General features: G+C 43.8%; 1 protein-coding gene across 9 annotated transcripts in view; it reads left to right on the top strand.

Annotated features, from left to right (window-relative positions):
- The window catches only part of Mta3 (metastasis associated 1 family member 3), a 166,955-nt gene that overhangs the window by 119,952 nt on the left and 20,361 nt on the right, over positions 1-26,642 (top strand). For 7 of the 9 annotated variants that reach the window (XM_048804472.1, XM_048804473.1, XM_048804471.1 and 4 more), the window contains exons 15-16: positions 6,392-6,478; positions 9,608-9,754. In XM_048804472.1, the coding sequence (XP_048660429.1) occupies positions 6,392-6,478; positions 9,608-9,754 (234 nt within the window). Of the gene's footprint in view, positions 1-6,391; positions 6,479-9,607; positions 9,755-20,297; positions 20,372-21,408; positions 24,763-26,642 lie in introns of those variants that run through there. The other 2 variants (XM_048804476.1, XM_048804475.1) reach the window with 2 other exon arrangements.

The following is a 26,642-nucleotide window of genomic DNA, read 5'->3' as shown; positions in this document are numbered from 1 at the left end:
TGGCTGCTCAGAAAGCTGCTTTTCCCCCTGGCTCTTTGTTAATTTTCAGTTAATTTACACATTGTCTTTATTCTGATTATTCTGGAATCAAGTCTGCTTTTCTGTCACCCCATTCTGTTTTTTTCCTCTTTGATTAAAGGACCATGCTGCTAAAAAAGGATCACAATTAAGTTACCTGCATATCATTTCTACAGAAAAAATAGTAAAAGAAAAATCATTTGTTTTGGTGAGATTTAAAGAAAAAGAAACTTTTGCAAATCAAATTTCTTTTTAAAGAACATATACTATTTTGTATTTAGCTTAGTCACTCTTAACATAATCAGTTTTACTTTAAGATTTAAAATTAGTGTTTCAGCAGCCATCAGTTATTTTCTTTTCAGACAAGCAACTAATGAATTATTTTCCTTGCATCTAATTGATTCTTAAATTATCTTTTACCTTCTTATACTACATGATTATAAGCTCTTCACCAGATCCCTTGATCTTGGTTTGTTAGAAGATTAGATGTTAATAACCTGATGTCTACCAGCAACCAAGTCTGTGGTCCCCTGAAATGAATAGTCTTCCCCCCCAGTAAACTTTTCCCCAAAAAAGGTTAAGGATCACTGAGATGCAGTATAAATGTACTTTGAGTTCGAGTGGGAGTTGGTAATTCTGAAAATATTGATCGGGAGTTCTGATTAATACATTTTAGAATAATTGATCATCATGTTGAAAAAAGAATAGTTTGTGAACTTGAGACTCCTTATTTATAAGCACAGTAGAAATTGATCCCTTTGATCTTTTCTTTCCTTGGGAGCAACATTATAACCAGTGTCATAGCCAGAGTCTATAGAGTGACAGCCTGTAAGAGTGAAGCAGCAAGCTAAGGAGAGAAACTCAAGTAGATCAGGGAGATCGGGGTCTCAATTATGACTTCTAAGGTCATTCCTATTTGGGATCAAATTGGTACTAGGGATCAAACACAGGGGTGCTCTGCCTCAGCCTTCCAAGTTGTAGGGATTACAGGCATTCACCAACATGCCTGGCTTTAGAGGAAATTTTTTCAGTTGATTACAGGAACACTCTTTGGCTTCATTTTCATTAAGAAGCTTGTACTAAGGCATATAGTATGGTAAAAAGGGAATCAGCAAGAAGTAGCAATGTGTAAACTGGGTGTGGTGGCACACACCTTTTATCCCAGTGACTCAGGAGGCTGAGGCAGGAGGATCCAAGTTTCAGGCCAGCCTCAGCAACTTAGGCTATAAGCAACTTAACCCTTACTCAAAATAAAAAGGGTTGGGGTTGTAGCTCAGTAGTAAAGCACTCCTCTGTTCAATCCCCAGAACACAAAGGTAGTGTGATGTCTATGGGAAGGGAAACGAGCACTAAGAAAAAGGGGTGGGAAACAGATTTACAGTGTTCTTCCTTTTAAATGCTTCTAATTGGTACTATAGAAATGTTTCCTACCAAAGAAATAACTTAGGAACTGAAGTATATGGTAAGATCAACAAATGTTTAAGATTAAACATGTGAGCTGGGCATGATGGTGCATGCCTGTGATCCCAATGACTTAGGAGGCCAAGGCAGGAGGATTGTAAGTCGAGGCCAGCCTAAGCAACTTAGTGAAACCCTGTCTCAAAATGAAAAATAAACATGAAAAAATTATTTTTAAAACCGATTTTTCCAAATACATAAACATTTGTTTTAATAATATAATAGACTTTCGTGTAGGAATATATGAGTTCATACCAAAGATTCTAGTATTAGTAAAATGCCTAAGTCAGGTCTACCATGCAGATAGTGCTTATTAAGGATGGATAGGAGGCCAAGACCTAAAATAAAGTACCATGTCCTTGACAGGGTTTGCACCCAACCAGCACAGGTAGTAACACAATATCAAGTTTAGACATCCTGTCTCTTCCCCTTGCGATGCTCTTTCCCTCCATTTAAAAAAAAAAAATGGTGTTTCTCCTTTGTTATTACCACTAAACTTTCCTTCAGAGTTACCAGGTGACTGTCCGTGATGCACAGTCTCTCAAACACCAGATGAGCACAGGATTATCATTCTTTGAGATTCAGGATCCTCACACTGACATTAAGTAGTAGGTGTGTTAGAATTCTGTCAATGAAACTAACATTGCTAGAAAAATAGGTCCTGATGATTTGCCGGTCACCTTGGCAGTTTGCATAGGTAATAAAGTGCTTCTGAATCAACACCAGCCTTTCATGGCAGCAATACTCCCCAGTGTCAAGTGATTTTTTGGAGTCACTGAGAGCCATTTTTCTGTTTGAAGACAGGAATACAACTTTGGAAAGTATCCCAAGACCCCATTTCATGAAAAATTAATTAGATACAAGTTTTCCTAGAGATTTCTCAGCAGAAGTTACTATTAGCAGTTATATAGAGAGACTTTTCTTAAATGTTAAGCTCTGGAACATCAGTAGAGAAGAGTTTTGGTTTACTTATTTTAGTACTTTACATTTTTTTTAAAGGTACAAAAGTGGTTATAAATCTAATCACCTCTGTCATTCCTGATTGACTCTCTTCAGAGGTAACGTTTATCATCATCTTGAGTATCCAGAGATATTCTATGCATCTGTAAGAATCCACATAGGTCTATTCTTTGTTTCTCTATAGTTTTACTGTTCTGTGCCTTGCTTTCTTAATATATCATGAAGAGCTACTTCCTTTTTTTTTTGCCTGCTGCTTAATTATTTTGTCATACTTCAATTTTACCAGTTCCCTGTTAAAAAATCATATTCCCAATATTTTATGGTATGATGTTGGAATCAGTGTCCTTATACAGATATGATTTCACATTGATGATTAAAATGGGCATGTGTTGAGACTGGGGTTGTAGGGTTGTAGCTTAGTGATAGAGCCCAATGTTTAGCATGCTCTTGAGGCCTTGGGTTCAATCCCTGGCAACAAACAAAACGTGTTTATAGTGTTTTATGAGGTAGAATCCTTAATGAAAATCTGGATCATGGAACATGCACTTTTTAATTTTGATAGTTGTGACCCAAGTACCCTCAGAAAACCTTCAGTTTACATCCCATCTGGACAATGCCTGTTTCTCTAGAATCTTGCCAGCAATGTTGTCCATCTTCAAAACCTTAACTAATTGGTGGGTAAAGCATAACTGACATTAGATTACATTTTTCATTTTAAATGAGATAGAAATCATTATATTTATTTGAAATCTTGTGTTTTCTGTCAGCTGTTTTTATTCTGGTCTGTTTTCTGTTAGAAGCCTTCCAGACTTTTGGAAATTTTGTATCTAACAGCTCTTGGTCTGTGATATAAATACTTCCCTCATTTTTGTCTTTGACCCTGTTTATGTTGTATTTGCCAGCCAGGCATGATGATGCCCACCTGTAATCCCAGCAAGGCCAGCCTCAGCAACTCAAGGAGGCCCTGTCTTAAAAAAAAGGGGGCGGGGGTGCTGGGGATATAGCTCAGTGTTAGAATGCCCTGGTTCAAATCCCCAGAACCACATACACACACACACACACACACACACAGACACACACACTCAAAAATGTATTTGCTAAATATTTTTTAAATATAGTTTATAAAAATCATTTATAGTACCTGTATTGTGTCTTGTTAGAAATGCCTTTATAGTTCTATAAGCAGATCCTACTAATGATTTTCACAGAGATCTGGAAAGCTCATGCAGATGTTTTTGTGCATTTTAACTTAGTGTGTGGATTTTGTAGATTTTCTGTCTCATTGTCCCCCCCCCCATATTTCCAAATCATTGCATGAATACAGCTGTAAGTTACAATAAAAGTGACTGTTTTTCCACATTTATCTCAAGGAAATATAGATCATCTTGTAGGAGGTTAAAGAGATATACCCAGTCAAGTAACTTGAGTGAGATATGGATGCTCTCCCTGTCTGGGCAGATTTTGATTCCCTCAGGATTTTTTATTTACTTCTTTTGGTACCTGGGATTGAATTCAAGGCACTGTACCACTGAACTATATCCCCACCCTTTTTATGGAAATTTTGAGACAGGATCTTTCGAAGTTGCTTAGGGCATCACTAAATTGCTGAGACTGGCCTTGAACTTGCATCCTCTTGCATCAGCCTCTGGAGTTGCTGGGATTGCAGGCATGCACCACCATGCCTGGCTCCTCAGGGTTCTTTGGGCATTTCTCTGGTTGCTTTCTTTGTGCACTTTTAATGCTTCTCTCTGATTAATTAGAGACAAGTGAGGAACTTGGGAGCAAGGACTGACTACCAAGTGGCACCAAATTTGGCCTCATCTTTGCCAGGATTCTACCAGTGTGGATCAGATACCTTTAGGTTTCTTTCCTGAGGGAGGTTCCTCACTATTAAATAGACTAGGTCATGTTAGCACCTTCTAGTTTCTGGGTAACTGAGACTGATAATTCTCTCCACCAACTACTTTCTTTAAAATATAGTGAAGATTAATGAAATGTGGATCCTTCTAAAGAGCTTTGGTCTCTATAAGAGTGATGCCCTGTAATATACATTTTCACTTGGAACATTACATAATCAGTCCTACTAATTAAATAAAAAGGTAGAAGCAAATTAGTATAGTACAAAATGAAATATCTTTGGTATTGTGTTGATGACCCCTTCAGTGGCTTTGTTGGTTCTTGCCAAGGTAATATCCATCAGTGACCATCAACTGCAGCCATGTGGCAGTTTTCCTTTGGGTCTTACAGACTGGAATAAAGAGCAAAGTTAATACTAGTTAATACAGTGATTCCCTTTGTCCAAGATATTGAACAAATAACTAAGATGATTCACTCAAGCTTTATTTTATTAATAGGGAAGAAAGAATATTTTCACCTTTTCCCTTTCCCAAATATAATTTTATGTGAGCCAATTGATGTTAAGAATTGTGTAGTATTATGGCTCTGTGATTTGACAGTGTTTGATCCTTATAGAGTTTGAGTCGTTTCCTGATGTTTAAGTAGATTACACCTCTAAAATACGCTTATATTTCTGCCGATGTCTCCGTTATTATTCAACAACAGGTTCTTAGTGTATTGATTTATGTTTTTCCCAAAGGGAATCAACTGTGTAGGAGGAAAGGAAATTGGATCATTTATAGTTGTCTGTGGGTGCCTAATAATTAGCCAGTGCTTGGGGGCACAAGTTAGTTTCCTGGTGCTTAAGGCCCTCTGCAGTACGTGCTTTGTCTATTTTAATGTTTTTTTTTTTTTTTCCAAATGTTATTTTCCCACCTTCTGTTTAACAGTTTTCAGAAGATTTTTCTTGGTGAAGAGGGGTTAGAGCTCATGACAAAGTTCATTTTCATTGTAAATTATTTGAGATTTCAGATTGAATTGTACATTTGTGTACCCTGTGGGTGTCAAAGAAAACTTCTGTATGTATGCCCAGAAAAGTGGTTTCATTTTGCAAAAGGAAAAATTCTCCAGTAGAATCAGAAAGTCTGTAGGACAATTCTGTTAAATATGTGAAGGTGGGGAAAAGGCATGAACATAAAACAACACTGGCCAAAGCTACTCCAGCTTTATGATGACATCTGTGAGTTTAAAAAAGTCTCAGTACACATTTCATTTTGTCCCTCAAAACTCTGTATCATCCCTTTGACATGGTGCAGCTGTGTTCCACATCTACTCTTCCATCTAATGACAGCTAATTAAAACTGCAGTGTTTGTGTTATAAGCTTTATTTTTCTGGGTCTAAAATATCTTATGACATGGTTCAAGAAGAGTAGATGGAATCTTTTATGAGCTAATATCCACCCTCACAGTAGCTTACTGTTCTGACTATTGGATGAAAACTCTGCATACAGGTAACATTTTAGATCTCAGCACAAATGACATCATTCTAGGACATGAGGGATAGAGAACCAGTGATAAAGCCAAATGGCTTGTCATTTCCCTCGCCAGGATTTCATCCGATGACATTGAGTTTTTTCACATTAGGTTAAGACTCCTTTGTTGGGACCCACTCCATCTATGTCCAAGGGTGAGGAGTGCCTTTGTCAGTTGTCCTTGGCCCAAGCCAGGTTGATTCTATATAGGCCTGGTTCCGTCTTGTCCGATGGGGATTTTGTTACTATAATTCAGAAATGCCATGGCTACAATGAAAGCATATTTCCATTGCTTTTTAGGTGTGTGTGTGCACATGTGTAAGGTGTGTATTAACTGCACTTACATGAGGCTTTTTTTTTTTTTTTACATGAGGCTTTAAAGTGAGTGTTCTCCACATAAATCCTTGATTTAGTATTGGGATACAGAACTAGGAATGGTTTTTTCTCAAACCCAGAAGGAAATTATACAGGAATTGGATGGGTATTTTGCTCTGTTTTCCACTTGCACTTTTTATTTCTGCAGTGTGTGTGGTGTAGGTAGAGAAATCTGCCTTATTGGTTGTCTCCATGTTTCTTTCTTTCCTCAGATGCAGACAGACATGCCGAACTATCTGGGAGTCCACTGAAAAGCAAAAGCACTAGGAAACCTTTGGCATGTATCATCGGGTATTTAGGTGGGTATTTTCTGGCAGGAAAAACTCAAAAAACAATTTCTATATGTTAGAGATACTCGGCCATTCTCAATGTGTACCTAAATTCAACCCAAACCTTTCAAATAGGTGAAATTGGATACCTTCATATGTATAAATAAGTTTGGTTTAGAATCTTCAATTTGTATTACCAACCACACATACCTGGATATGTTTATTTTTTCAAAAAGAATCATTAAATATATAAGTGCATGGAGAGAAAAATAAAAAAATTATTCAGTTATTACTTAGAGGATGAAGACTATCTCTAATTCTTAGACTATCTCTAATCCTTTAAATAGAATTGATTTGTGTACTTTCCTTTTATTAAAAAAATCAAATTGATTTTTAACCTATATTAGAAAAAAATATATTTAAGGGTTGAATGTATAGCTGACTGATAGAGTCTTACCCAGCATGTGTGAAGCCCTGTGTTTAATCTCTAGCACCACCCCCAAAAAAATTAGTTTTTCAGTTTATTTATGAGGACCTGGGATATAGCTCAGTGGTAGAGTACTTGCCTAGCAGGTGAGAGGGCCTGGCTTTGATCCCCAGCATGCATAAATAAAATAAGTTTTGAAGTGTCAATTAAGATTAATTTGAAAGGGAAACGTTTTTATTGCTTTCTGATTTTTATCGTGCCATTTAACTCAGAAATCTCCAAAGATTATGATCCATTTACATGTTGAAATACACAAGAATACTTTTTTCCCTTTAATTTTTAAATTTTTTAAATGTTATTCTAATTTGTTTTATGTGACAGCACAAGAATACTTTTTAAAAATAACTATGCAAAAGCCCTTTTTTTTGCAAAGCTTTAAGAGAAATAACTTTTAAAATAATAATTTCACATATAGCAAGAATGGCATGTTTTGTGTTTCTAATATTTCTTTTTCATTTTCTCAGTAAAAGCGAAATGTATGTACTCAGAATTGCATTGAACTTTATTGCTCTGTCCAGTCTTACAGTTAAGAAATGTTCAGATTTCAGATATCCAGTCTTTTAAAAATCAAAGTATAACCTTGAACTTGGTATGTTACCCGGTTCTCATTAGAGTGTCCTTAAACTCAGAAGTTCATAGTTCCACTTTTGATGTTATTGCACCACCTTATTTCTTGTTTTATATCTCAAGGGCTAGGAAATTGCTTTGATATTTCCCCAGAATATCATAATGGTTATTACAGGCATGGCCTGCGTAATGGTGACAGTACCTTGAAGGCTGCCATCTGTGTCTCTTTGCAGGACTGACTCCTGGATGCCCCTTCTCACCTTGTAAGGAGAAAGTTTCTGATTGTTCAAACAGTGACCACCAGAATGTAACATTGCATAGTAGTCAGTTTTTCCAAGGGAAATTGTGTGTTTCTCCTGCGGGCATACTAGCTTCTGTTCCTATCAGATGAGCCCAAAACCCTTCTGTCCTTCCTGAATTACAACCCTCCATGACATCTTACTGCATATTTTCTATGTTCCAGACTCCGTATTTTATAATTTGGGAAATAGCAAGAAGAATAAGACCTTTCCCTTAAAAATTTTACTCTAGAGGGGAAAGGACACAATAAAAACAACAGAACAAAGAATTAGATGCTATTAGGAAATTACAGGTTTTCATATGCATTACATTCTTGAAAGAAGGGTTGTCTTTTCTTTTTCTTTCTTTCTTTGTCTGTATTTGGGGGGTGGGGAGTACTGGGAATCCAGCCTAGGGTTGAGCCAGGCAAGTGTTCTACCACTGAGCTAAATCCCCAGCCCTTCTTACTTTTTATTTTGAGATAGGGTCTTGCTAAGTTGCCCAGACTGGCTTTGAACTTGCAATCCTCCTGTCTCAGCCTCTGGAGTAGCTGGGGTTATAGATGTGTGCCACTGAACCCGGCTAGGAGTAGTTATTTCTGATGAGCATTAGGGCAGTGTACTTGAGGAAGTAGTCAGTCATAGCCTTGAAAGATGTAGTATTTGAATAGTTGGAAAAAAATAGGAAAAGGTATTATATTTCCTCATGAGGCCAAGAGAACCAGATAGATAAAGGCTTCAGTGGGTCCAAGGACCTGGAAAATTGAGGGAAGCAGATCGTCTGGTCTGGATGGAGCATGGTGTAGAGAGGTTATAGTGAAGAATGAGGGTGGCAAACTTTCAATGCCATGTTGGGGGAAAAAAATCATTGTTTTTTTCATAGTACTTAAATCATTTCTAAATTTGACAAGCGTAGGATTTTGACTAGACCAAGATCTAACAATCCAAATGGCTCTTGCTAAATTTCATTAAATAAGGCTGTCTTGGCCCTCCCCTTGTGTGGGAGGTGAGAAAATGGGTGCTTCTCACATAGTTGGCTTGCTGGGTGATAAACCTGAGGATCAGTAAACAGGTTCGGCTTTGGAGGAAGGTACTGGTATTAGTAATAGACTGAGGTCCTTAAATCTAATTCCTACAGTATTGCAATTTTCTGTCCATTTACAAAAAGTAAAAGTGATTTCGGGCTGTGTGGCTCCCAGTGGATTTCACTTAAACATGCATGTGCTGCATGCTTGTTAGAGGTTTGTGATCTGTTCTTGGTCAAAGGGTTTCATCTTATTTTTGACTATTGTATTTGGACTTTGGTTTTAGATTTTAGTCAATCACTGGGCTGGGAGTTATTGACCCTAGTCCTGTACTCCAGTTGCACAGTCAGAGGAATAATCCTGTTTTTCAGAAGGCTTACACACCACAGGGCCTGCATGTTCCTGGTTTGACAGAGCACAGGTGTTTTTTGTTTTTTTTTTCCCCCGTGAGGCTACTTCTGCAGATAATTTTTGATTTTGAATACTTTGAAGAGTCAAGTGCTTTATTCCCACAGTAAATCTCATGTTGCAAGTGACCTTCTGAAGTGGCTTTTTTGTTTGTTTGTATTCACAACCTGAGGCTCAGAGCTCCAGCCAGCAGGGGAAGAAGCGGCTTACTTGATAAGCAAAGCCATGGCAACATCACTTGAAGCTGATTCCTTATGCAGGTCCACGGCTGGCTCATGAGGAGCCGACTCTCAGCTCATTAAGAAATGACATGTGTGCCCATTAGCCAGCCTAAGTGTACACAGAGATTTTTAATACCATGTTCTGAGTTGAGAAACCTTTTCTCTCCTGTCAGAGATCCATCCTGCAAAGAAACCTAATGTTATTCGTTCCACACCAAGCCTGCAAACCCCAACTACCAAGCGGATGCTAACTACCCCGAATCACACATCTCTAAGCATTCTGGGGAAAAGAAACTACAGTCATCACAATGGCCTGGACGGTATGTAAGCCCCGGAACTCCAGGGGCTGTTCTGATGGACTGGGGCCCCTCTCCCATGGCCCACCTGGGTGTGTCTTCTATCAAGTCCCAGAATGTATCACAAATAGATTCTACTCCATGGTCGATCCAAACGCATGTGGTAGGAGATTAAGGGCGAAGACTGCCATGTGCTACTGTGCAGACAGCATGCCAGGTGAATTTCTCCATTTCCTCAGCAGGTACCTTTTGCTCACATCTGTTAGGAGCCTTGTTTGGAGAAGAAGTCTGTATTTAGCAGGTTACTTCTGCTGGGTAATAATGTTCTTGCTGTGATGCACACTCACTGTTCACTTTAAGTTTTTGTGAGCAGAAGGGATTATTTTGCCTTATGTTTGAGACAGCAGTGCTCTCTGGGGGTTCTTCAATATTCTGTGGATCATTTTGAATTTGGCATTCGTTTTCTACTTCTTTCACCTTATAATTTTTTTAATTGCTCAAGAGTGCTACAAGTCATGAAAGAAATTGCCTGGATGATGTCCTAAATACAGAAATAATAATTTGTTTGAAATGGAAAAACCAAGAAATACCATCTCTTATTCAAAGTACTTCTCTTAGGTTTGGCCATATAATGACTCTTCAAGAGGAATTGAATTATCTTAACACTTGGACTATAAACATAGCCAATAAATCATCCAGGCAGTATATATTGTTCATCTCAATAGTCCTGGAGTTTGAAGCTGTCTTTTTTATTTAAGCGTTGACATTTATTTGTGAATAAAACTCTCCATAGGCTTTTCATGCCTTATGGAACTCTAAATTCCTTCTATGACAGTAAATTACTTATAACAAGGCCCTAGAGCAAGAAGATGGAATGGAACTAATAATTTCTCATAGTTACTTTTCTTTAGTATGACTTTTGATGGTCATAATCATGTCAAAATGAGTAAAAAAAATTGAGGGTGAAGAGTTTAATTTGCACTTAAAAGATATCAATGTGTTGTAGATATGTAGCATTTGGCCACACAACAGTCTTGCAGGAGCATTTCATACTAATGAGAACATTGGCCATCTTTGCCTGATATGCCTGATGTCTAGACAGAGGAAAAAAATATGTCAAAATGTGGAGTTTGGATTTCTTTCCAGCTTTTCCTTGCTCATGGCTCAGGGCCTTTGGATTCAGGCTTAAATAGAATCTGGAATCTTCCTTTTCCATCTATTAGCCACCCTGGTCTCTCTAGGTATATTGTCCTGCTGCAGAAAGCATAAAGTGTGGTGAAGAAAAAAATATATAAAAATCATATGTACGTATTTTCCCTTCTAGAGTAAAAAGACTTGTTGTGTCTGCTGTTGGCGTGATAGCTTTCTAGTGTCTTCCTCTGCTCACCCCATGGCCATTCTGGACCCTAGTCCCAGGCTTGTGTTGCATTTCTGTTTCCCTTTCAGCATTGGAGCTCAGTATCTGGTGCCCAGTATCACAGATACCTGTTTCCTTGGAATTTCTTTAAAATGCCATCTTGTGGGTTCCCTCTCTAGGGCCATCTGTCCCATTTCCCTCTGAATGAATGCTGCTGCAAGGTCGTTGCTTCTTTGCTCTGAACAGGGAGGATAGACAGAGCGCCCATGAATCTCTGGTATTATATTGACTGAGACCTCCCCCTAATTGGGGCAAGATACCTTTCTCATTAGCTGAAGACCCATTTTCTTCAAGACCCATTGTCTTTGCTCTGCTGTCACAGTATGGAGAGGAAGGCTGATGACAACATGCCCTACACTGTGCTAACTTTCTTACATGCATTATCTCATTTGACTCACACAACAAGAAGTTCTGGAAGGTCAAGGAATTTGTTTTGCATACCATTTTTCTGTGCCTAGTGCAGTGTCTGGCACTTAGTAGGTGCTCAACATATATTAATTGTACAAAGGAAAGTGATTAAGGAAAATGAGACCTAGAGAGGTGAATTAAAATTTCTAGAGTTAATGGGTACTACTCAGATGGTCTGGGGTTCTCACGTAAGCATGACTGATTTCAGAATCAACTCTATTTATTACTGCTATAGATGAAGTAGTGATTCTCAAGGATGCCATTTTATGTTCTGTCAATCAGAGAAGAAGAAAATGCACAAGTTATTTTAATAACCAATTTAATACAAGAAATCAATGTGGAAGTTATTGGAGGACAAAACAGAGAACATGACAGGGCATAGGAAACAGCAACATTCTTAGGCTTGAGAACAGCAATGGAAGTGGAGGTTTTTACAGCTTAGAAGCTCATGGAGAGCCCTGGGCACCCATGAATCTCTGGTACCCAAGCCCTGAGAAGAAGGCACTGGGCCACCACTAGTGCGGGTGTCTCTCAGAAGTGTGATGAGGCTGGTTCAAGCACATGCTGCACACACTGCCATTGCTACTTTGGGGTGTGGTTGAGAGGAACAAGAAGGAGCCCTTCCCTCCTCTTCCGGACTTGCAGGCTCTCTCTAGCACAACCAGGAACCATGTGAATAGGAAGAAAATATTTTTCAGAATTCTGGTCCCAACCTCAGGAAGCTGGTCAGAAGACGGGGTACAGAGCTGGGGAAATACACATTTTAGAACATGCCTGCATTTGTGTATTCCTCAAGAACCATTTCCTTAGGAAATGAGTCTGCCTCTTATTTCCTCAGGATGTAGGATTCTATCTAACCTGAGTTTCCAGTATGAACTCAAAAGTACTGGAGGGGCTGGGGTTGTGGCTCAGTGGTAGAGTACTTGCCTAGCATTTGTGAGGCACTGGATTCCATCCTCAGCACCACATAAAAATAAATAAAATAAAAATAAAGATCCATCAACAACTAATAAAAATATTTTAAAATAAATAAATAAATAAAATAAAGTTATTGTGTCCATCTACAACCTGAAGAAATAAAATTTGAAAAAAAAAGTACTAGAAAAATGTTTGGCTGGTAATGAGTTTTCACAGAATAGTTAATACCAGTATCTACTGAAATAGTTTGCACTCATGCAAAAGCCTTGCCCTTTGTGATGGAATAATGAAATCAGTTAGCACTGCTACTTAATTATCAGCATGTCAGACAGATGAGTGTTGAGAGCCACAGCGGAAGGGGCCTGAGCAAACTTCCAGCTGCCAGCAAACTTCCAGCTGCCGGCTGATGATTGGCTCACAGCGGCCCCAGCAACATCTAGTTGATTGGCTCCTCAGCCCCAGCAACATCTAGCTGATTGGCTCCTCTGCGGTGATGCTCATTGGGCTGTTTCCCTGCCCTTTCAGACCACGGAGCTGCTCATTGGGGGACTTTTTTGGCTCCGCCCACGTGACCCAGCCAATCGGCCTCAAGAGCAGGAGGATTATGGGAGGTGGAGAGAAGCTTGTGTGGGAGAGAGAGGCTTGTGGAAAGCCGGTGGTGGCAGTTGAGGCTCTGAGGGTTTTTCCTGAGAGGCTGTTTTGTTTTGGCCTGTGTGGTTCTAAAAATAAAGTTAGTTTCTTTAGACAAGTGGCTCCTGATTGTGCCCAGCCAGACTGCGGCAGATGAGCATTCCAAACATGGTTCTGATAGACAGAACTAATTTACCTGGAAATGAAACCTGCTTCTACTGAATTATTTGGTCGCTCAATTATGGGACTTCCTATTTCCTTCTCAGTGGCTTGTGCCTTCCCCTCTTCCTGCCTCAGGTTCCCAAGTCGCTAGTATTACAGGTGTGCATCACTGCGCCAGGCTCAGATTCTTGATAATGGGAGCCTCTTGGTTTCTGCTAACAGAAAGATTTTTTTTTTTTTGTACTGGGGTTGAACCCAGGGATGCTTTACCACTGAACTAGTTATATCCCCAGCATTTTTTTTTTTTTTTTTGAGAAAAGGTCTCATTAAGTTGCTTAAGGTCTTGCTAATTTGCTGAGGCTGGCCTCAAACTTGTGATCTTCCTGCCTTAGCCTCTCATCACTGGGATTACAGGCATGGGCCACTGCACCCAGCTGAAAGACAACTTCTTATTGCCTTTCTGGAAGTCACTTTTACCTGAACCTGATAAAGGCCCTTCAAAGGCCCTGGTGTAGCCTGAATATGACCAGACTGATGTCATTCTCACATACCTTCTCAAGCCTACCCCTTACCAAGCTTCCTTTAAAAAAGGAGTCTAAAAACCCCCAAAACATCTCTCATTCTTGAGATGGCCTAGATTCTCCCTAAGAATTTGCTTTCCTAAGAAAGGAAAGTGCCTCTACTGATATGTGCTGAAATTCTTTTCCATCATGTATGCCAAGGGCCCAACTTGTCCTGAGTCAAGTTCCCCTGTTCTCTAGGAACTACTCAGGATCCTCTTCCTGTGGCAAAAGTGACTGTGAGTAGAGAAGGCCCTCTAGTCTTCAGGGATAGAAAAGACATTAAGGGGAAATCTTTCCATGTCTGAGAGCCCCAAAGAGAGGGCATCAGGGGAAAAGGAATTCATCTGTGCCACAGGGGTAGGGCAGGCATCTGAGTATTTGGAGTCAGATGAGATTCATTGCTGACTTCTCTGATTACTTCCTGTGTGACCATAGGTGAACCACTTGGTTTCTTTGTACCTGTTTTCTCTGTAAAGTGCAGGTCTTATTTGCCTTACAGAGTTTTCTAATGATGAAAAAAATTTGTGTGGACTTTATATCACTTCAATATCTAAACACTTTATGAAACAGGTGTTAAAATCTGCTTTTCTAACAAAAGCATCAAAATTCAGCAAGGTTAAGGGATTTGTCTACCATCATACTGTTAACAAGTAGCAGCAGTTTGGAATTTAAACTCCAAATCTAGTGTTTTTTCCTCCAGGTAAATAAAGACTCAAATCTGTGTGTTGAGTGCGGGCATATGTACATGGAAGATGTTTATGTTTTCCCTGTGTAAGAGATGGCTGTATATTTGCAAAGGTATTGAGAAATATAGAGGGTATTTTTCTTTGCTCAGACCATGAAGTGTAAGCCACCATTGCTGAACAAAAGCCCTTTTCTCCTTTCCTGCCTCTATAAAGCTCCTCTGCCTGTATCGTATCTCTTGTATTGTTCTTTTTTCTAGAAGTTGGGGCCTAAGAGCTATATTAATGTTGGGAAGAAGGGAAAAAAGAAATAAGAAAAAATTCACAGAATCATCTAAAGGTGAAATGTGTTCAAATCAGATTCTATGCTATTCTCAGCATAGTCTCTGACTCATAGTAGATGTTCATTGAGTGTTCAAATTCTGACTCTACTTAAAAGATTAGCTGCTATTAAAGTTTTATTTGGGAATTTCTAAGGTATCAGAATTTTGTAGTCATATGGATTACATATAAATAAAATGTCAGTACCTTCCTCATAAATCATAATTATTTGTTCCTTGCCTGAAAGTATGATTCTCAAAAAATGGCTCGTGTGGCTGGGTTTAGGGGTACGCACCTGTAATCTCAGCTACTAGGGAGGCTGAGACAGGAGAATGAATTGAGCCCAGGAGTTCAAGGCCAGCTTGGGTAACCTAGTGATACAATCAAAAAACAAAAACAAAACAAAAGCTCATGGATTTACTTGAAGGTAAATTGGGGAGGGGGTTGTTCCAGTGTGTATTTGCACATTTTAGGGGTCCAGTACCTATAAAGAGAAATTGCTCTTGATTAAATAATTCTGAGGAGCATTAAAGATAGGAAATTAGGTTTATAAGAGGAGTTGCTTTGCTGCCTCTAGGCTCCTACAGCAGAGGGATGGAGCATCATGATCTTGAGGCAGCAGAATATTTCTCAGAGTGAAAGCTGAATCAGAAAAAAATCCAGAGAACAGACAGTGAGATGGGCTGACCATCTTGTCCTCTCCTGACCCCCTAAGGGGCTGCCCTTGGCTCCACCCAGTGTCAGCTGCTTGGGATTTTGCTAGGTCTGTGGCACTTCAATCCCCCTGCACAGGGACCAGGTAATTGCCCGCTGCCTCAGTCTTTAGAAATTGGGGACCTAGAGGAAGACTGACTTCTGCTTAAGGAGTGGTAGAGACCACATGAGCATCAGCCGTAGCTGTCTCAACCTTTGTCCAGGATGACTTGGCTCTTGTCCCAGGGGTAGTGAATCAAGACTCAGCCTGTCAGGGAAACCAAAGCAACAGGCTCCAAAGAGGTGAGTTTTCAGTGGGAGAGAGTCAGAAAAAGGTGATGAATTGTATAATAAAGCCCTTTGTAATCTACCCTCCTCTGCTTATTTCCCCTGGGACTGTGACTACACTGTAGATTTTTCTTATTTATCTTTTGTACTAAGTAAGATCATTTCTCTAACTCTCCCATGAAGAGGGTGTCTTCTGCGGATGTCTCTGTAAGGACAATATTATGATCTAGGGTGTGAAGATTGTCCTTTTGGATGACTTGTTTCTGAAATCAGTAATTCAACAATCCAACTATTGGCATCCCAACCCTGGGAAATGGTGATGGCGAGGGCCATTGTACAGTGAGCGAGCTGCGGGAATGCATCTGCTGTCTTCACAATCCCAATAAAAATAGACTGCCAAGGACAGCTGATGGCACTCCCAAGCATGCCTGGACCCAGGCTGCCTTCTGTCAACAATTTCATGCCATTTCAAAAGACTGCAGTATTTTCAAATGTTCTCAAACATTGTTTACGAAGAATATCAAGTGTCCCTAGATTCGCCTCCGGTCTCCTTGTCTCAAGTAGTCTCATAGCCTGGTTAAATATATTCTTAAAGTCGTTGAGGTTTTAAAAAATTATTTTGTAAAGGGCCATTATGGCTCTAGGATTTATTGAGTTGAAGCACTATAGCAGAGAACTTCAGGTATCCAGAGGGTTACAGGACATTCGAAGTAGTGTCTGGGCGTTGTGGGTGCTCTCTCAGCCTGTGAGCCACAGGTACAGTCATAAAGGAAGGCAGACCCAAGTGCATGATTAGTCAGCAATTTGGTGTTCTGGAAGGATGCCAGATTGTCTACCCCGGACCATTCCTGGGTTTCTGATATTACAGTTTTTCCCAGAGAGCACTTGTGTCTTATCCCTGAGGGAATACTATTGAGCAAGTACCCAAGAGGTCTGAACTTGAGACCTTCTCAGCAATATGGAAGTCCTAGAAAAGTAATAAAAGTCCATGGTAGTTCCTCAAGTGCAACTGTGAGGGCCAGCACTGGCCTCCTCAATAAGAGTTGCTGATTACTTCAAGGGGCCATTATGGAGAGCCTTTTTAAACTGGCCTGCTGGTGTGTTCACCCATCTCACTGAAACAGAGGATGTCCCTGAAGGAGAGAGAACCCCTGCCTGAGAGCGTGGTCTCGAGCTTTAGGGGGAAACTCTAGATGTTCAGAAAAGAGACAGGAGAGGGAGAGGATTGGGTCCCTGAGAAAAAGGTTTGACTTAGCCATCAAAGGCAGGCCCCCGTGTCTGAGAAAGCCATTGGGATAGCAGCGTGGGATCCTCTCTCTCTTTTTCTTTCTTTCTTTTTCTTTTTCCGTGCTGGAGATTGAACCCAGGGCCTCCCACGTGCTCCCACATGACTCCCCATGCCCAGTGAAGTAAAGACCGACCCCAGGAGCCATTCCTTGTAGGCAGCCTCCAGACAGTCTCCTGGGTTCCAGCAAAGAAATGAGGGGAAGCCTCCAGAATCTGCAGAGCCTCCAGGGCAATGGAGATGGGGTGTGTGTTTGTCACAGTCTAGTTGATTTGAAAACCCCCACTGGGCTCATTTTAAGCTTCTCAGCCCTCCTCATTATTATTTTCTTTCCCTGTTTCCTGTTTTCCCTTCCAAATGACTGAGCATTCTTTAAGCTCAGAAAACATCTGAGTTATAATTTATGCATTTTATTAGCAACTATTTACATATAAATGAGTATGAAAAGTGATTAATGTAAACAGGAGGTGCAAACCAAAAGATTAACTTGGTTCCGATGGAGGTTGCAAAGGAGATAACTTGAGAAGACCCTTCCTATGCTCTAATGCAGCTTTCCTGTGAGTCCCTTCTGGGCAGTGGGTGAGCAGGAGACAGTGGGGAAAATAGAGCCCCCCACACTGAGGGCATTTGGGGGGACACTCCACAGAAAAAAATGCGCAGAATATTGGGATATCAACTTCCTGGGCTGGCCCTCTACTGCCTTCTTTTTTTCTTTGCAGTTTTCATATTGGTGTCTTTTTACTCTGCCCTCTGGGAGACTTTTTCAGCTTCGTTTTTCCAACCAGAGTTTTGTTTCTCCCATGAGTCTGTTGGGTTTTGCTTGGGGAGCGGGTGTGTGTCCACTCTAACTTGGTAGAACTTCAACTCCCAACTCCGCCCTCCGAGGGCTCCACACACGCTGGGGTCACTGCTGGGCTCTTGGAGCCTTGGGCTGATGATTCCCAGGGCTCCTCCGTCTCTCTCTATCCCTAGGTAGTTCAGAAATCAGCCAGTAATTTGAGGGGAACTGGCCTGGGCTCCCCTTGTCTGTTTTCTTTCCTTTCCAAGATCTCCTCCCTCAATTTCCAGCCACCAACACTGGTGACCTTGACCTCTCCCCTCACTCCTCAGCCTGAGCTGTGGAAGTGCTCCAGTGGAAGCCGGTTCAAAGTGGTTCTCACCTACCTCATTTTGTTCTGGGGTCACAGCCTTTCCGATTTTTGTCTTGTTTTGGCTGCTCTCCCGTACTTCCAAATAGTTGGTTTCATGTTTTGTCCAGAGTTTGTTGGCTGCAGGGTTAGCCATGTATAAATCAGCCTACCATTATAGAAAGCAGAACTCCTCGGTTCTTCCATGAGCTTTGTTTGTTTTAGTTGTAGATGGACACAATACCCTCATTTTATTTATTTATGTGGTGCTGAGGACCGAACCCAGTGCCTCATTCGTGCCAGGCAAGCGCTCTACCACTCTTTTCTGAACATCTAGAGTTTCCCCCTAAAGCAGTTTATATAACCTACAGTAAGTTCAGTGAAGCCCTCCTTCTGTGAGCCCCTTGGTTCTCTCATTTGAATAAAATAAAATTAAATAAGCTACTGCTTATGTTTCGTGGGTACTTCTTTGAGGATATTGGTAGTGGTTTTTGTTCTTCTTAGGTTTTCCTCTCCATGTGTAGTCCAGTTTGCCTTCTTCCTGGCTCTTTTCTCAGAGTGTGGAGTTGGTCTGTATTCCGGGAGCTCTGTAGGAAGAGCGCTGCAGGCGCATCATTTAGTAGGCCTGCGTTCACTTCATCTCTCTGCCTCAAGTGGGCTTCGTGCCTTGCCTTGTGCCTGAGACCCTTAGTTTTGTCCTCTTCAGAGCATAAACATCCACACTGGAAGGAGGTCGGTCGACAGTGGCCCAAGGGTTAGAAGTCAGTTGAGCTCTGGGGCTGTTTCAGCCTCCCTCCCCCACTTCCAGAGCCCTTTGACGACTCTGGGGACAAACTCTGCTCTTGCCTTTCCATGCTCCAAGCCTCAAGTCTGGCTTTCTGGGCGCGCGGTCTGTGTCTTCTGCTTCCAGCCTCCGCAGTCCCAATGGCAGTTTCCTCCACTTCTTAAAGGGAAGGAAGCCACCTCAGAAGCTCATGGCTAGAAGCCTTATGAGAGGTTGCTCTCTGTGCACGGACTGATTAGAATGCAGAAGCTCCAAGCCCCTGGACTTCAAGTCCTTTAAGTAGCCAAAGCAACAGAGAACATTTTCCAAAAAACAAAATAACTGCTTATTATGAGTCAGGATTAATACATACAAAAGTGGCAAATGTAAATGAATGCATTTGAGAATAAGCAAAAAAGGGAAATGATTTGGGCTACATCTGAGTCTAGGAAGGAAACCTGAGACTCATTAGACCTTTTCCTGGGGCCCTCTGCCAATGCTGCCATGCGGGGACCTCTGTATCTGGGGACTGCAGGTGGCTTTTGTTTCTTGCTTCAAGGAAACGAAGTGGGCTGGGGGGACTCTGAGCAGGGCATGGCGAGGTGGTCGCCTTACAATGGCAGGTGGGAAGCACTCCAGCTGGGATGCAAAGAGATGGCACACCTCGACTTAAAACCGTGGCCAGTGTAGAGAAGGGGGGTGTTGAGCTTGGCTGCCAGACTCTGAGCTACTTAGCGGGGGAGAGGGTTACCTTTGAAACTGAAGCAGGTAAGTTTAGCACAAATTTACCATGGTGGAATTCAATACAAATGGCTCTTCTGGCACGTGGTTTACATTCTTCAGGGCTTTAGACAAATGGGTGACAGAGTCCTCCCCCCACCCCCGCCGTCTTTTCTGCAGAAAAGGGCTGGGCGGGGGGACAAACTTCTGAGAGATACTGATGTGCATAGCCTTCAACTTAGACACTGAAAGGGGCAGCGAGTTCTTACTGGGCTGTTATCAGAATACTGGGCTGGAGGGATGATGTACTGTTTGGTATAGCAGGAAAAACTTGACTGAATTAAGAAGATCTGTATTCAGATCCTGACCCCTGGCCTTACTCACCTGTGTGACCCTGAACAAGTTCCTAACCTTTCTAATCCTCCCAAGGTTCTGGTGAAGGTTAAATAAAGCAGTTATATAACCTACAGTAAGTTCAGTAAAGCAAATGTTTATTGATCCCTAAACTGAATTTATCTGATTCTTTAATATATTTTTACTGAGCCCATATCAAATACCAGGCTGTGTACATGTGCCTTCCCTATTCTAGAAAGGCTCATGAAGTGAAGGCACAGCTCCACTCCATCCTGCAACCCTTCCTCAGCGTGGTACAAGGCTGTGAAGGTGAGCGTCCCTGGGTCCTTTCCTGGCTGCAGAGTGCATGATGGGAGAGATGTTGTCTGAGCAAAAACCCCCTCCCTCCCAGCCACTTTCCTAGTGACCAAGGAAAAGGTCTCACTGCTGCTGGGTCGCATGAGCTGGTGATGACCCAGCTCACAGGCCAGGTCTGCTCATATATGCATCTCTTTGCAAAGCCCTAGATGCTGAGCTTGGAGAAAGGAGAGTCGAAAGTTTGGGGAGAAGCAGAGGGGCACAGGAACAGGTTCTGACCCTGTGACACTGCTGGGGTCCGAACTTCACTCCCCTCTACAAAGAATGTGTCCACAGGGGATGTGGCTCAGTGGTAGAGTGCTTCCCTGGTGTGTGCAGAGCCCTGGGCTACATCTACACACACACACACACACACACACACACACACACAGGGTGGTCATCACCAGGGAGTGCCCACGTCATGATGATTAATTATGATTTCTGAAGATGAGATTGTGCCTCCTCCCTGCCAGCTGTGCTCCCTGTTCTTTTGTCTCAGGGAAGTTCCCCAAGGTCTGGTGATAGGTGTGGAAGGGCCTGCTGTGCTGGGCCACCTGGCTGCGTTCATTCTGTCTGCCCATCCAAAACCCACTTTCCAGATGCTTTAGCACATCGGATATCTTCTTAACTTACTAAACTTCCCCTCTGGTTCAGTCTTTTTTGGGGGGAGGTATTGGGGATTGAACTCAGGAGCACTCAATCACTGAGCCACATCCCCAGCCCTGTTTTGCATTTTATTTAGAGACAGGTTCTCACTGAGTTGCTTAGCACCTCGCCATTGCTGAGGCTGGCTTTGAACTTGCAATCTTCCCGTCTCAGCCTCCCAAGCCACTGGGACTACAGGTGTGTGCCGCCATGGACGGCCTGTCCAGTCTTAAACTACATTGTGAGCATTTGTTGGTGCTGGGTTCCCTTCCCTGAAGGATGTCATGGTGGGAGGGCTAATCCCATGATCCCTCTTGTCTTGCTTCTCTCTTGCTCAACCTTGACCTATTTCTTCCCTTTTCCAGAACTCACTTGTTGTGTGTCAGACTGAGCGATCCCTGTTCCATCCTACAATCCAAGACTCGCTACTGTCCTGCTGATGTTCACAGCTGTGCCTGGGAAGGAGGCGGCTGGAGACCCCCGCGTGTACCCCACGGAGACCCGATGGGGAGGGAAGAAACTGTAGGAGTGCAGGTTCCAAATCTGCACCTCCACCTGTGAACCAGCAGCGCCTGGCTTCCTTCTCAGAGACCTCTTGTCCCCAGCAGACCTGCCTGAGAACCGAGGGGGGGCAGGAGCCACTCCTCCTCGCTTATTGGTGCCACACTCCCCAGGAATGGTGGCCTCGGGCGATGGAGGCTGCTGAGAGCTTGGAGCCCTGCTGCCCTGCATGTGTCTGTCCTGCTCTGTTTTATGCTGTATAGTTATGCACAGGAGGGATGTGGCAGCTTTCTGAGTGCATTTTTCTTAAGAAATGTGCTGGTGTTTACGCAGCTCATGGTATTTCCTCATCCTCGCTGTTCCTGTCACTTGGCATTTTCTCAATAGGCTGCTTTTTTTTTTTTAACTGGGGAAATGTTAGTCTTGACCCCCGCATCCCGGACTCCATCCCACTCCCAGCCCCTGCTGCACAGTGATCCGAAGATGAGGCAAGCCCCGGGCTCTGCTGGGCATCTGGTTCGTTGCTGCGGGGAGGCTGGTGTTCTCTCTGGTTCTGTGTTCCCCTGGAGTCTCCATCGAGAGCAGGTGTTAAACATGCCAAGTGTGTGCATCATTGTGACAAGCCATTTGCTTATTGCCCTGTTCCCTTACTGCTGAATCAGCTGACAAGCTGTAGCCAGGTGGGTCCACAGCGGGTCCTCAATCACCCAGGTTTATTTGAGGCAGTCAGATTCTGCTGGGCCTAAGGAAAGTGGGGTGAAGGACTGTTTGCAGGTATGAGTCTGTAGGTGGCTGCATGGTCCCCACCTCTCTGGCCAGTGTTTCTGTAGGCATATAGGCCTCAGCCCCAGGAGACCTGCCTGATTTACTGGCTTGGGCTCTACCTGCCTTCCCTGGGCACAGCCCTTGGTGGCATTCCAGCTGGCCACTCTGCCATCTGTGCACACAGCTGCGGGGCATTGGAACCACTCAGTGCCATTAGCTTCTTGAGCAGCCCGAGCCCAGCGCTCCCCTACCCTCCATCAGCAGGGTGGGCCTCAAGGCTCTGTGGAAAAACAACTGGAGTCTGACCTCCCAGTTTCTTGGGGGCTGCAGTTGGGGGGTGGGGCAGGTGGATGGCTGTGAGGTGCCCCAAACAGGTTGTCGCAAGACAGAGTGGCAACAATTGACCTGACCTCCAGGAAGAGTGAGGTGTCACAGAAATGAGGATGACATTGGAAGTCTGTCCTCTGAGGCTGGCTTGGCTCTGAGGAGAACAAGGTGTACGATGGCTGAGGAGATGCTCAATCTCCATCTGCCCGTCCCTGCCCAATCTTGGCTTCTCTGAGGAGTTGCTTCTCAGTGTAGGTGTCTGAGCCGGTGACCAGCCATGTTCCCACCACCGATGACCCTTGGGGCAGTCCTGGACTTAGGGGCCTCTGTGGGAGAGGGGCCTGTGTCACAGGGCTCCATGAGACAGGTGGTACAGATACCAGGCATTTCCCCAGGGTTCCCACAGAGACGTCCCTTCAGCAGAGACTCTGGGGGAAGAGGCAGCGGGCCTCTGAGGTTTCTTCTCTAAAGAAAAAGAAAACACACAAAACTATCTGTGCACCTGGCCTGGTTTGACTGTAACATGTGGATACAGGGGACAGGGGTGCTCACCCCTCACTTCCCGCACCTAACCCGCATTACGTGGACCACTGGTCGCAAACAATTGGCTGTGATTGGCTGAATCCATTGCTTTGGGTCTCAGGTAAGGCAGAACATCATGGTCAAAGGATACAGAGGAAGACTGCTCTATTTATGACAGCCAGGAAGCAGAGAGAGTTCTGCTCACCAGGGACAAAATATAGACCCCAAAGGCACACCCCCCAGTGACCGACTTCCTCCAGCCATTCTGTGCCTGCCTATAGTCACCACCCAGTACAGTAGTCCTTTCAAATTATCAATCCACCTAGTGGATTAATCCACTGATGACCTTATAGATCACATAATCACAACGCCTCTGAACATTCTTGCATTCCTTCACACATGAGCTTTCACACTTCACAGCCAAACCATAACAAGCCCTTCTTAGCACCACGGCGTTGCCATCCTGTGTGGTTACGCCTGCCACCATTGTTCAGGAGTGTGTAAGTGGACGTGCTGAGACTATCTGCACAGCCCAGACGTCCGTGGTGCTGCTTCCTGGGCGAAGGCACGAACTCAGCAGGCAGCACCCCCCCAGTCGCTGCACCACCTCTGATGTCCTAACTGTGGGGAAGAGAGGACTGCAGGCTGTTGCTGGGACCTCTCACTGTTCTGCCTAGTCCACAGCCCAGTTTCTGTCACTCAGGGCCCATCTGGGAAAGCAGAAACCACACCCCGTATTTCAAACATAGGGGCTTATTTCAGATTTGTCACAGAAAAAAAAAAAAAAACAAAAAAGACCAGAGACGTGAATTGGGGAACAAGGAAGCGCCCACACCCTGAGTCCTTCAGGACAGCCAGGAAGCAGAGAGAGTTCTGCTCACCAGGGACAAAATATAGACCCCAAAGGCACACCTAGGGTCTATATATTTTGACAGTCCCTGTCAGAAAGGCTCCCTGTGGAGAGAAGGGGAGAAGGAGCTTAACCGCTCCCTTCTTGCCCTCCAGATTTCTGCGGTGCCTCATGTTAGCTAACCCCAGCCAGAAGCCAGCTTCCCTGGGAGCCGGGGACAGCAACCCGCAGGGTCAGCCCCCAGCATGTGGTAGGGCAGAGCAGCTGGAGGACAGGCCAGGAGCAGGCCTGAGGGCCAGCAGCCTGGGTTTATGCCCTGCCTGCTCATGTCGTGTCCCATCCCAGTGTTCATGCTGCTGTTCTGGACCCTGGTGAAGGAGACAGAGCTGCCTCCTTGGGTCTTTGTGGATTCTTTATCCTCCACCTGGAGGAACAGTGCTTTGGGGAGGGAGGGAGCCTTCATTCTTCGCAGTTTTTCCTGGTTTCCTTTGGGGGGATTTACTCATTTAGCAGCCCACCTCCCTACTCCCCTTAGGAAAGCCATGTCACAGTTTTCTTTGCGCCCTCCTGTTCCTCTCCCCTGCGTCTCTGGTTCTCCAGACCAGAGACCCCTAACCCAGGGCATGCTTCCGTGCTCGTAAGTGCTTCCCCAGGATAATTCATTCCAGCGTAATGCCAGTGTGGACCGTCTGTCTAAGGAGATGCCATCTACTAATCAGTTTGTATTGTGTTTCCAATAAATTTCTGGAAATAACGCCTGGCTTTGTGCTCTCCTTGACTGGAACGGTGGCTCAGCTCTGAGGCTCTGGGCGCACACACCCCAGGACTCCATGTCAGGAGGTCCTTGTCTCAGGTAATGAGGCCAGGCCAGTTTGATTGTGTCCCCAGTCACACCAGACTCCCAGGAGCCTTTCTCTACTGAGGGACTGTGTTTTCTCATGTCACATCCTGACCCTGCACCCCCTAGGTCTTGGGGGTAGAAAGAACAGCAGGCAGACCTTTCCCTAGTAACTACCCCAAGGAGTCACAGTTGTACCAGTTCTGGGTACCCGTGCCAGGGAGCTTGGAATGGCACATTGAGGGGGCTTCTGTGGCTCAGCACAGGGCTTCCCTGTCTCACTGCCCTCTTTTAGTTTCTCTGTCAAGGTTACCACAGAGAAAGATGAGGTGACCCCTGTGTGTGACCCTTATTTGCTGGGTTTTATGAGAGATGAAAGACAAAAAGCTGGCACTGAGTTTCTTCCAAGGGTTTCCATGGAGAAGTAGGACGTGTCCAGGTTCTTGGAGAGAGGAAAAGTTGAGATTAAGGCCGTGTTGGTAGTGTGCAGGAGTTCTGGGATGGAGGGGTCAGTACCGCTGGATGATGGTCAGGGGAGATTTTGTGGAAGCAGAGAGAACCCTCAGGGAAGAACACAGAGGCTCCTCCCTAGTGGAATCCCTCAGGTGCTGCGCGGTTCTGGTGCGTCTACCCCAACTTGTACTGCCTCCCTCCTGGGAGGTCATCTGTCACTAGTGTTGCATGCCCTGCCTCTCCAGGAGGGCCACCCCTAATTCCAGGCCAGGGCCGCATTTTAATGCTTAGGCTTCCTGGGGAGCTGCTTCTCCTCTCCTGGATGAGTTGCCCTTGCTCTGAAGTGGTCCTGAGCTGCGGAGGTTCATGCAGAAACCCTGACAACTCCCCTAGAGCTGTGGCTGCTCAACTCTCCAGGCCTCTTTTGGCTTCTTGGTTTTCCAGTGCTGGGGATGGGACCCAGGGCCTAGCACATGCTAGGCAAGTGCTCTACTACTAGGTTACACCCCGGTCCATTTGCATTTTGTTCTGTTTGGTACTGGGGTTTGAACCCAGGGATGCTCTACCCCTGAGCTATACCCAGCTCTTTTTATTTTTTGAGACTGGTCCTTGGTAAGTTGCCCAGGCTGACCTTCAACTTGAGATCCTCCTGCCTCAGCCTCCCAAGTGGCCGGGATTGCAGGTGTGCACCACTGTGCCCTGCTGGCTCCTTGCTTAGTGACCCTTTTACAGGTTCTTTGGGAGATTGTTTTCTTATTCCCAGAATGAGCCACTTTAGTCCTGTGTCATCTCTAAGCCCTCTTCCCACAGAGCCAAGCCTCCTAATAATCCTGTCAGCTTTCTTCCCCAAGACTCTGAAATAGTACCATTCTCCTCACCAGAGGAGGTGACCTGCTACCTCTCATAATCAGACCCTCCTGCTACCCATAGGTTGTATCCACCCACCCACTCCCTAGGGCCTTGCAGTAGAGTATCCTGACCCAGACCAGACTGGTACTTACTAGCAGTGTAGCATTGGGCAAGTCCCTCAACCTCTCTGGGTCTCAATGTTTTCATCTGTAATATGGGTAATAGTAGTGTCTACCTTATAGGACTAAAGAAATTGGGATGTGTAAGGTGCTTAGAAGAGGGCCTGGCACTCATAGTATGAATTGCTTTATCATCTCATTCTTATCGTTCCTTTCTTCTCCTGCCACTATATTAAATCTCTCCATTCAGTCCAGGAAACAATAGAAATGTCAACCACCAAAACCTCTGTCCTCTACTTAGCTTCATCTCAGCCCCTTATTGGCAAATTTGTTGAAAGAGGAAGGAATTGTCTCCATGACTTCAAATCTCATGAA

Source organism: Marmota marmota, unplaced genomic scaffold (genome assembly GCF_001458135.2).
Source record: "Marmota marmota marmota unplaced genomic scaffold, marMar, whole genome shotgun sequence".
In the NCBI taxonomy this organism is placed as follows: domain Eukaryota; kingdom Metazoa; phylum Chordata; class Mammalia; order Rodentia; family Sciuridae; genus Marmota; species Marmota marmota.
The sequence above is the reverse complement of the archived record's forward strand: the minus strand, read 5'-3'. Positions and strand labels throughout refer to the sequence as shown.